Raw genomic sequence first — 12,389 nt, 5'->3', positions numbered from 1 at the left:
TATGCGGCTTCATGGCCATGGCATGCGATAAGGGATCAGCTGACGCCGCACAGTCTGAAGCAGGTGTAAGGACATGAGTGAGAGGCGAACATATTTTCTGCGCAAGGCCATGAATCCCAGCCCCGCAGTGTGAATTAATGAAAAGACACTGCGGGGCTGGGATTCATGGGCATCGCAAACCGCACCGGCCTACATGAAATGATGTCAGAAGACGGGCAGCGCTAACAGCGCAGGGCCAAGGGATAACACAACAGCGCAGACTCCTGTACAGCAAAAAGCGACGCTCAGGAGGCTGCGCCCAGCACCAAGGTGGTAGTTTTGACAACTGTGCTGCGTCTCATTAAGAAGGAAAGTCACGCCTCCAAGACAGTTTGACTGTATAAGGGGCTAAATTTTAAACGGGTTTCATTCAGCGTGTGCAAGGAACAAAATTACAAGAGCAACCTTTGACTTGTGCAGCATTACTGCTGCACAAGGTGGCTCTTCTAGTTTGTAACACCTGAGGGGGGTTAAAGGTTACCTTTAAAATTGGTTCAATTAGGCTTCGGCCTACACTCTGCTCCTCCTGCAGACCCTGGGCTCTAACACCGCCAGTTGGTGCCCGGAAGTGCTGGCTGCACAGAGAAAAACACCCGCCAATGTGTCAGTGGGGTTCAGCAACGCAAGCTGTTCCCCTGCTGTGTAGCCGGCAACGTGTCCTGCAAACGCCACGCAGACACAAAGCTGCCGCCAGTGCAGGCTTCGGCCTATACTATGCTCCTCTGCTCCTCCTGCTGACCCTGGGCTCTAACAACACCAGTTGGTGCCCGGAAGTGCTAGCTGCACAGAGAAAAACACCCGCCAATGTGTCAGAGGGGTTCAGCAACGCCAGCTGTTCCCCTGCTGTGTAGCCGGCATCGTGTCCTGCAAATGCCACGCAGACACAAAGCTGCCTCAAGTGCAGGCTTCGGCCTACACTCTGCTCCCCCTGCTGACCCTTTGCTCCAACACCGCTAGTTGGGGCTCTAGGAAGACAGTCTTGAATATGTCCCCATCCTGGTTCCAGTACCGTCAGCTGGTTCCGGGTAGAGCCTTTGGCTTAGGTGTCTCCTTCTGGGTATCCGAGTTCCACCAATGTCAGGTGGTCCTTGGTAGTGCTTTCAGGGACGGGTACCTCCTGCTTAGTAACCGGGTTCCAGTAACGTCAGCTGGTCCTCGGTAGTTCCATTGGCTCTTGGACCTTCGGCTACCCATCCCGGTTCCAGTACCATCAGCTGGTTCTCGGCAGTGTCTTTTGCTCTTGTACCTTCTGCTCCCCATCCTGGTTCCAGTACCGTCAGCTGGTTCCGGGCAGAGCCTTTGGCTTAGGTGCCTCCTTCTGGGTATCCGAGTTCCACCAACGTCAGGTGGTCCTTGGTAGTGCTTTCTGGCATGGGTACCTCCTGCTTAGTAACCGGGTTCCAGTAACGTCAGCTGGTCCTCGGTAGTTCCATTGGCTCTTGGACCTTCGGGTAGCCATCCGAGTTCCAGTTCCATCAGCTGGTTCTCGGCATTTTCTCAGCCTTCTTGTACCTTCTGCTACATTTCCAAGTTCAAGACCCTAAAGACGACAACCCGGAAGACCACCCCTAAGATGACGACGACACCAGAGACGACAACCACTGAGATGACGACGACCCTGGAGACGATGACCCTGAAGACCAACCCGGAGACGACGACCCCGGAGACGACGACATGGAAGACCGAGAAGCAGAAGAACAAGAGGCTGCAGAACAAAGAGCAGAAGAACATTAAGCATAACACTAAATATCAGAGCAAAAGATATTATCTAAATTATAAGCAGAAGACGACTAAGCAGTGTATGGGGTGAGTCCGTTCCTCCTCGTGGTGCCCCTGGATAAAGCCTGATGCTGCAGGCCAAACTGAACGCGGACAAATGTAACTCTTGTGACAGGCAGAACGGAAGGTGTAATCTTCAAACTTTTATAGATAACAACTACAGGAATGCCTGTCACAAATAATAATATGATGAAGAAGTAGAATATGAAGAATAATAATAGTTGAATAAAAAGAATATGAAGAATGTAACAAAAAAATAGGTAGAAGATGAAGAAGATGAATAAGGTGAAGAAGAAGTTGATGTCAAAGATGCTGATGATGATGAAGAAGAAAGTGTGGGAGAAGTAAAAAAAAAAAGGTGAAGGGCGTGGAAGTTGTGAAACATCAATATCTGACAAAATAAAAAAATTCTTAACATAGTCAATATCTTTGTAACTCCGAACATCTTAAAAAAAAAGAAAAAAAATTCCTGCTATTCTATTTGATTGGGCTAAACCTCTATGCCTTTAATGTCTCCGCCACCTCCCCCAATACATCCTACATTATTCTTAGTTGTTTTCCTTCATGTAGAATGAACCTACAAGGAAAGAAAGGGTTTATTTTAATTCCGATATTTTCGTCCCATTGACTTGCATTGGTATCGGTATCGGCGAGATCCGATATTTTGCCGGTATCGGCCGATACTTTCCGATATCGGAAGGTATCGCTCAACACTAATGTTCATTTTTTTTAAACATTCCAAAAATTCTTGTGAAGCACCTGAAGGGTTACAAAACTTCTTGAATGTGGTTTTGAGCACGTTGAGGGTTGTAGTTTTTAGAATGATGTCACTTTGGGGTATTTTCTATCACTTATTCCCCTCAAAGTGACTTCAAATGTGAGGTGGTCCCTAAAAAAAATGGTGTTGTGAAAATGAGAAATCGCTGATTAACTTTTAACCTTTATAACTTCCTAACAAAAAAAAAATAGTTCCAAAATTGTGCTGATGTAAAGTAGACATGTGAGAAGTGTTACTTAAGTATTTTGTGTGCCATATATCTGGGATTTAAGGGCATGAAAATTCAAAGTTGGAAAATTGCAACATTTTCTAAATTTTTCATCAAATTTCCGTTTTTTTCACAAATAAACGCAAGTCATATCAAATAAATTTTACCATGAAGTACAATATATCATGAGAAAACCTGAGAATCAGTGGGTTGCATGGATGTGTTCCAGAGTTATTACTTCATAAAGGGACAGTGATCAGAATTGTAAAAATTGGCCCGGTCATTAAAGGGACTCTGTCACCTGAATTTGAAGGGAACAATTTTCAGCCATAGGGGCGGGGTTTTCGGGTGTTTGATGCAATCTTGCCTTACGCAGGCGTGTACTATGGAGGACAGAGAATGAACTTCAATCCAATATTGCAGCCAGCATGCAGCCAGCGGGTAAGGAAAGGGTGAATCAAACACCTGAAAACCCCGCCCCTATGGCTGAAAATTGTTCCCTCCAAATTCAGGTGACAGAGTCCCTTTAACATGCAAACCACCCTTGGGGGGTGAAGGAGTTAAAAAAAAAACAGTTTAAAAAAATGTACAAATATTTTTCAAACAAAATCACAAAATAAAGAACATTTTTTTAAAATGATACCAGTAAATACATATATTTAGGGAAAAAACAATAAACACAAAAATTACACATATCTGGTATTGCAGCATTTGGAACTACCCAATGTATAAAACCGTCACACCCTTCACGAACACCTTAAAAAAAAAAAGAAAAGAAAAAAAAGTGGCCAAAAATTATGCTTTTTCATGAAACTAAACAAAAAGTGGAATGAAACGCAATAAAAAAAGATGAATGTAAATAAAAATGGTACTGCTGAAAATATCATCTTGTCACCATAATTCACCAAACTGCTCCATCAGCTGAAAAATAAAAAGATAGTCATTTCATGAGTTTTTTTTTTTTTTTTTAATTCTGTGGAAGCATGGTTGAAAAGAAATATCTGACTTTCATTTGTTTATTTTCATAGATCTTTTATTTACTTTTGTCAGATTCAAGTTATTTCTGTGACCATTGTGGGTTTTTCTGTCATTAAACGAGGGGTACCAACAATTTTGACCACATGTGTAAGATGAAAATGTAAAAAGCAAAATTAAAATCTAAATAATATACACCAATATCTTGCTACATTATTTTCATAGTTATCATGGTATTAATTGGAAAGAGTAACACGTTTCTGGCCTATTTCCCTTCCGACAGCATGGGACAGATCCTCCTCAAAATAAGTGCAGATTCCAAAGATGGGACCCAAATCTATCAGACATTTATGGCATAGAGATTTGACATCTTTGTTTGTTAATGGTTATATTTTTTATTATTTTTGTTAAAGATAATGAACTTACGATTAAAAAAAAATCTACAATAGAAATTGTATCTGCGTTTAGTTTTTCCTGTCTATCACATTTACATTGTCATTTTCCTACAGAGTATGAGCTCACCGGGTCTACAAGACTGGTATATCTTCCGCAGCAGTGCAAGGCATTTTTCTTCTGTCCAGTCATGAATAATTCTGGCCATAATAAATAGGTCTGCCTCAGGAATAGGATCATTAAAGAAGTCTCCTTTTGATAAAGAAGGAAAGACATTGTAAACATAAAAAATGAAGACATTACAGGCATAAAACAACAAGAAATTGGTTTTCTTCCAAGAGTCATAACTTTTTTGTATTTTTGCAAGCTGCAAGAGGGCTTTGAAAGGCATCATTCATTTGATGTTACATTAGTACCATTTTAGAGTATGAACATTTTCTTGATCGCTTTTCGTGTCATTTTAGGGAGTTATGAAGTGAATAAAAAACAGTATTTACAGCATTCAATTTTTCTTCTTTACAATTCCTACTTTATGGGTTAAATAATGTAAGATTTTGATGTAAATATTATAGAAAATTGCAATAGTTTGTCACATATTTCAGTTTTTCTAGGAAACTTTTTTTATGATCATCTGGAGTACACGCCAGCGCAAGGCGAGTACTCCGGAGAACAGAGAATGAACTTCAATCCAATATTGCGGCCAGCATGCAGCCAGCGGGTAAGGAAAGGGTGAATTAAACACCTGAAAACCCCGCCCATATGACCCAAAACCGGTCCCGCCAAATTCAGGTGACAGGTTCCCTTTAAATGTTACAGTCAGTGCCTGACAGCAGCATATAGTGGTTAAATCTTGATCTGTCAACTGTTAGAGATAGGAGCATGTTTTGGATTCAGCTCATGGAGAGCGCTACAACCTGCACCTGAGGTGTAACATACTTATAAGTCACATAATAATATTATTATTATTATTATTATTATTGTCACATGTCAGGAAGGGGTTAAATCAATCAGATTATTTCAGTAATAGCACAAGGTTTAGAAATGAGATGTCTGCTCTATTCACATTCTGCATTTTTTTTATTTTAAAATAAAATTTCCATTTCATGTATTTTTGACATATCTACATGTGCACTTCAATTTTCATAATTCTCCTAGAAATGATTAGATCATCTGGCTAGCTCTGCATATAACCAGGCTAAGTGTTGACTCTAGTCAGTCTGCTGAATGTTGAGCAGTGTGTTGAAGCTTCTGAGTGACAAGCCAAAATGTGAGCTGTAGTTGGGAGACAAGCCCAAGCTTCTCTCTGAAGAGAGACTACATGGGTCAGCTAAGAAAGCTGAGCAGTCTGTGTGTTGGAGCAGCAGAGTAACATGTGGAAGCTCAAACCTGTTTAGGGTGAACTGTGCATGGAGTTCTGAACATTTCTGTTTGGCGCTGGAAGCTGCTGGAGCTCTGCCTAAAGGGGACACCAAAACTGGTAGGAACATACCTCTTCTGTGTATAAAGCTTGCTCCAGGAGACTGAACTGTGATCTATTTGGGTGAGCCAGCACTGACATATATGTGCCTGGTAAATGGACTGTGAATGCTACCTAATGCCTACAGATTCCATAGCAAAAGTCAGTGACAAAGTACAATGTCCTCCATTAAAAGCCATGTTATACTGTATATCTGTACACTGAATGTACAGCTAGTAAGTCAAAACATCTGAAATGTTCTTCCTTTCTATAGCCAATTACATTTTATTTACTGCACCTTCAAGGAAATTTATCTGTTGATCCTTATCTGTTATAAAATGTTTCTTAGCTGTTTCCACAACTTTGGGCAGGTCCATTATGGTGACTGTTGCTTCATTGTATCTAGATACAAATTGCTTTGCAAGAGCCCCTGAACATCCTACAAGAAAAAAAATAGTTTTCCTTGTAAACTGCTGACAAATATATGTATACATACTGCATATACCACTAAGAAAAAGTTTTAGGCAGGTGTGGGAAAAATGCTACAACGTAAGAATAATTTCAAAATAGAATTGATAATAGTTTATTTTTATTAATTACCAATAAGTAAAGTAAAACAACAATAGAGAAATCTAAATCACATAAATATTTGGTGTGACGGCCTTTTGTCTTCATAAAAGCATGCATTTTTCTTGGTATGCTTGCACAAGGTCAGAGCAATAGTCAGGTGTATGAGTAACCGTTATTCCTAATTTTATAATGATCATCATCTTCTTTTGTAGTTTGAATACAGTCATTAAGTGAAACAGACACAGCTGTGTAGGAAGTGCAAAACTGGGTGAACAAAAGGCAAACTCTGCTACAGGGATGAGGTTGTGAAAGTCTGTTTCACATCAGAGATCATACATTATGGCAAGACTGAGCCAAGCAAGTAGTTATACTACTACTAAGTAGTTATACTGAATCAGCAAAGTCTATCTCAAGCAAAGATTTCAAAGCAGACTGGATGCAGTGGTCAGCCAAGGAAACTTTGTGCAACAGGTAAAAGACAAATCAAACTTATTTCCCTTCAAAATCAGAAGATGTCCAGCAGCGTTATCAGATCACAACCAGCCGAAATCAGTGATACCCAGCTACACCATTCTACTGTTCGGAGAACTCTGGCCAGAAGTGGACTTCATGGAAAAATTGGGCCAAAAAAAGCATAAATTTGACAAACAAAACCAAGTGATTCCACTATGCATGAAAACAGAGCAAATGGGGTGCAGAAGGTTTACATAAAGGGAATGAGCAGACTGTACTTTCTTCGGAAGCTCAGGTCGTTGAATGCGTACAGTAAAATGCTGGAAATGTTCTATCAGTCCATTGTGGCAAGCGCCATTTTTTTTGCTATCATATGCTGGGGCAGTAGTGTGTGAGTATCTGACGCTAATAAGCTCAACAAACTTATCAAGAAGGCAAGCGCGGCTGTTGGCCTCCATCTTGACTCTTGAGGAGGTATTGGAGGATAGGATTCAGAAGAAGTGTAGGGCTCTAATGAATAATAATACACACCCACTATACGAGCTGTTCCTGAAGCAGAAGAGCACATTCAGCAGCCGTCTAATCCTACTAAGGTGCAAGAAGGAGAAATTCAGGAAATCGTTTGTACCCACTGCTATGGGGATGTATAATAATTTCCTAAGGGTAGTAGACAACAATGACTGATTGCTGATGTACTAATGTCAATTAACAGTGACTTATATACCTGAACTACCCACATTTATTTGTTATGTAATGTTGGTATACTTGTGCAAGGTTTGTGTCCTAATATTTTATGTACTGCTGTTTGTATTGCTGCTGTAATACCGTAATTTACCCCGGGATCAATAATGTGTATCGTATCGTATCGCAGAAAAATAGCAGCTGGTGCTCTGGAATGAGAAATGAAAATATAAAACATTTGGCTGAAACAGTAGGTAATTAACAAATAAAGTTGCACTCTGTAATGCTATAGCAGGTAAACATGAAATATATGCTTATATTGTTGAACCCACACTGGTTTATGCAGTTTTAAATAAAACAGCTGAAGAAACGTTTCTGTGCCTACCTCTGTGAACAGCTGAGTGAGTAGCATTACCACAAACTAAGAGTAGCAATCTCTGTACATAATTATCACATAAAGTTGCACTCTGTAGTGCTATAGCATGGAAAGCATTAAGCTACTTACCGGTAGCAGCGTTTTCACACGTGAAAAAACTCTCTCTCTCTCTCTCTCTCTCTCTCTCTCTCTCTCTCTCTCTCTCTCTCTCTCTCTCTCTCTCTCTCTCTCTCTCTCTCTCTCTATATATATATATACTTAAGGAAGTGCAAGCCCCACATGAAAAGGGAGGGAACCAAGGGTGCTGTCATGGGCCTCTGAAAAATGCTGCTACCGGTAAGTAGCTTAATGCTTTATTTGGACTCCCATGACAGCACCACGAGAGATTTACAGAGATGTAAGCTACCTTATGGAGGGACTTAACCCGAAGGTGAGATCTGAGGAGCACCCCAAGTCCAACCAATAGGGTTTATTAAAGAATTCAACTTGCATAAGAGCACATACATATCACATGGAGAAGATTTCATATAAAAAGGTGAATTGTGACTGTATCCATTGGTGCAACCAATACACCAGGTTCACAGATCAGGGCACAATTGCAGTAATAGTATAAGCTATATGTTGCAGCAACAAGTAACAATGAGCTCCATATATGTGTGGAGAGTCATATCTGATGCATGGTAGCTAGAGTAAATATTACCAGCTAGTAATAGTGCTGACTGTACTACCATACATATATAAATGCCTTACAACATATAGAGCATAAAAGAGTAAGAACTAATTACCCATCAGTGTTGAAGTGAGCCCGTCTGGATCCCGGGTGTGTACCCCAATGCGAGTTTCGCTTCTGTGTATAACCGCTTCCTCAGGGGGCGTGGCTAATACGGAATCCCAATCTAATATATATCATGACCAAATCCGGTCATGTGACCAACAGGTGCGTTAACGTGGAACGCAGAAAATACGTCATCGCTGTATTCCAAGCCTCAGATTCAGTAGCAGGACCTGGTCATGTGAGCGGGTCGGCGCCACGCCCACATCACACAACACAGGATCGCCGCCGAAGAAGGAGCCCGGAACAGCAAAAGATGCATTCCAGCGTATAAAGTGACAAAGTGCTTGTGAGGTAATTGGTTCAGTGCAGTCATCATAACATTTAAAAAGCCTAAAAAATGTTTAGGCATTAAGGCAATAGTGCGCATGCGTGAGCAACAATTTGTATAAGAAAATGCACAATAATCCAGTATGTTCCCTAGCTCGACCCGCATCCGCAGTATCGAGACACGGAACATCCCTAGGAACAGATCATGCATATTACACTAATGAGGTGCTATAAGTGCACTAGACCGTGATAAATAAAATCGTGCTTACTCCACTATGTATAATTATATTACTATTACTCACACATAAAGGAAAAGAAAAACCAAAACCATAAAAATACACTACGGTCATAACCACTATGAGTCTACTCAAAAACCAAGTATAGAGGATATAAATCTAAACATGAGGATATTATGCATATCAAATCACATAAGTACAACACTTTTAAATAGATATACAAGTAATGGAGAGGAAATTATATTAATATTATTATTTTTTATATAGACAACACAGTCCATTTTCATTTATCAGTCTTCTCCACTTCCAAGTGGTGAGTGATGTTCTCATCCGTATATTTTCTCCTCATGTGTCCTCCCGGCATGAATAGTCATGTGAAAAAATGACCGAGGGTATAAGCACACTAAAATAACAAGATCAGAAATACCGAATTAAAAACTGACGGGTATGTAACAGAGACAAAAAGATGAAATAATAACCCCGGACACTGAGCTTAGAGAAAGGAAGAAAATCCATGTGCCTCATTCAGGCCCCTAGGTATCATGGTTCCGAGAGTGTTAATCCAGCGGCACTCACGTTGTGCTAAAATGCGCTTGACATCGCCACCTCTGATGCCACAGGAAACATGATCAATCCCACGTGCCATGAAGGATTTGGGGTTGCAATCGTGAAACTGTCTATAGTGCCGTGGTATGGTCTTCAATTTCAAAGGTTCCTTCTCACCTCTAGCCGCCATTATGTCACGCACTTGTTCGCGTATTCGCGTGCCCAGTCGGCGATAGGTGAGCCCAACATATATTTTGGGACAACTGCACACAGCATAATATATAACCTGCGTAGTGTTGCAGGTTATATGATAGTTGATTTTAAAAGTCTTTACACTATCGACAGATTCAAAGGTGGCAATGCAACTGATGTTGGAACATGAGACGCAACTGCCACACGGAAAGCAACCCCTTGGTGGTCCACCAGATCCAAAATTATACCCCATGGCCTTGGGAACATAGTGGCTGGACACCAGAAGATCCCTCAAATTTCTGCTCCTTCGAGTTGTCATTGAGGGATATTCTTTAAGGCATTTAGAAAATAATGGGTCACTTCTGAGGATGCCCCAATGTTTTTGGAGACAACTCCTCATCGTGGCCCATTCGCCGTTAAAGGTGGAGATGAAACGCACTGTACCTTGTTGTTCAGATACTTTTTTAAAATTACCTCTAGGGCATAGCAACTCATCACGCGTCAAAAATTTTGCCCTACGGTATCCCTTTCTTATATTTCGAATGCTGTATCCCCTATTTTGGAACCTGGCCCTAAGGTCAGCTGCCTGTGCCTCAAATTTAGTGGCTGAGGAGCAGATCCGCTTCATCCTAAGATGCTGACCAACTGGGATGGCTGCGATGGTACTATAAGGGTGACCCGAACTGGCATGTAGCAGGGAGTTGACCGACGTGGACTTTCTAAAGACATCGGTCTGTAAATAAAGTTCGCTATCCACCTGAATTTTGATGTCAAGAAAGTCCACCTCGGTCTTACTCACCTGATATGTCAATTTAATGTTGAGTGTGTTGTCATTCAACTGTTGCATGAACAGATTAAGAGTGTCCTCAGACCCCTGCCATATAATGAACAGGTCATCAATGTAACGCAGCCAGCACTGCACATGGTCCGCGGCCTGCGGCCCACCCCCACCAAAAACACCCCTCTCCCAAACAGACATGACAATTTAACGGCTAACCAAAGACTAGCCCTTGAACAACTTAGGAGCTATGATGATTTGGTAATTAAACCAGCGGACAAGGGGGGAAACGTGGTCCTTTGGCCCAGTGTCCTCTACGAAAAAGAGGCATCTAAGCATCTTAGAGATAAAGAGACATACAAAAAACTTGACTCTAATCCAGTCATTAAATTTTCTCTTGAGCTGGAGAGGATTTTGACTGATGCTCATGATAGGGGTATTATACCCAAGCATGTATTGGATGGCCTACTAACCAAATTCCCTAAAATTCCAACACTCTACTTTATACCCAAGATACATAAAGATCCCATTGACCCACCAGGCCGTCCGATTGTCTCTGGCATAGGGGGTTTGAGTGATCCTGTTTGTAAATTTGTGGACTATTATCTAAAACCTTTGGTTGAATCGCTCCCCTCCTATGCCAGGGACACGTCGGACGTCCTCCGTCGGATCAATGGGATTCAATTGGAACCTGATATGTATCTTGTTACGGCAGACATACAATCTTTGTATGCATGTATCGGCCACAATGATGGCTTGGAGGCGGTCCGCTTCTTCCTGGATGCCAGCAACTGGGATGGTGCTATTTGTGACTTGATTATGGAATTGTTGTCATTCGTACTGACAAAAAAATTTTTGTGTTCAAGGACATTTTTTATTTGCAGCAGCGCGGCACTGCCATGGGCGCGGCCTGTGTGCCCTCCTTCGCCAACCTCTTCCTAGGATTTTGGGAGAGGGGTGTTTTTGGTGGGGGTGGGCCGCAGGCCGCGGACCATGTGCAGTGCTGGCTGCGTTACATTGATGACCTGTTCATTATATGGCAGGGGTCCGAGGACACTCTTAATCAGTTCATGCAACAGTTGAATGACAACACACTCAACATTAAATTGACATATCAGGTGAGTAAGACCGAGGTGGACTTTCTTGACATCAAAATTCAGGTGGATAGCAAACTTTATTTACAGACCGATGTCTTTAGAAAGTCCACGTCGGTCAACTCCCTGCTACATGCCAGTTCGGGTCACCATTATAGTACCATCGCAGCCATCCCAGTTGGTCAGCATCTTAGGATGAAGCAGATCTGCTCCTCAGCCACTAAATTTGAGGCACAGGCAGCTGACCTTAGGGCCAGGTTCCAAAATAGGGGATACAGCAATCGAAATATAAGAAAGGGATATCGTAGGGCAAAATTCGTGACGCGTGATGAGTTGCTATGCCCTAGAGGTAATTTTTAAAAAGTATCTGAACAACAAGGTACAGTGCGTTTCATCTCCACCTTTAACGGCGAATGGGCCACGATGAGGAGTTGTCTCCAAAAACATTGGGGCATCCTCAGAAGTGACCCATTATTTTCTAACTGCCTTAAAGAATATCCCTCAATGACGGCTCGAAGGAGCAGAAATTTGAGGGATCTTCTGGTGTCCAGCCACTATGTTCCCAAGGCCATGGGGTATAATTTTGGATCTGGTGGACCACCAAGGGGTTGCTTTCCGTGTGGCAGTTGCGTCTCATGTTCCAACATCAGTCGCATTGCCACCTTTGAATCTGTCGATAGTGTAAGGACTTTTAAAATCAACTATCATATAACCTGCAACACTACGCAGGTTA

The 12,389-nt window shown here is 41.7% G+C and overlaps 1 protein-coding gene across 1 annotated transcript in view; it reads right to left on the bottom strand.

Moving 5' to 3' along the window:
- Window positions 1-12,389, bottom strand: part of LOC143815469 (acetylserotonin O-methyltransferase-like) — a 185,434-nt gene that overhangs the window by 51,726 nt on the left and 121,319 nt on the right. The window contains exons 7-8 of the mRNA XM_077294686.1: window positions 5,927-6,067; window positions 4,302-4,424 (exon numbers count right to left, since the gene is read on the bottom strand). Coding sequence (XP_077150801.1) covers window positions 4,302-4,424; window positions 5,927-6,067 — 264 coding nt within the window. The remainder of the gene's footprint in view (window positions 1-4,301; window positions 4,425-5,926; window positions 6,068-12,389) is intronic.

This window comes from Ranitomeya variabilis, chromosome 3 (assembly GCF_051348905.1).
Source record: "Ranitomeya variabilis isolate aRanVar5 chromosome 3, aRanVar5.hap1, whole genome shotgun sequence".
In the NCBI taxonomy this organism is placed as follows: Eukaryota; Metazoa; Chordata; class Amphibia; order Anura; family Dendrobatidae; genus Ranitomeya; species Ranitomeya variabilis.
Note: the sequence above shows the minus strand (reverse complement) of the source record. Positions and strands in the feature narration are given on the sequence as shown.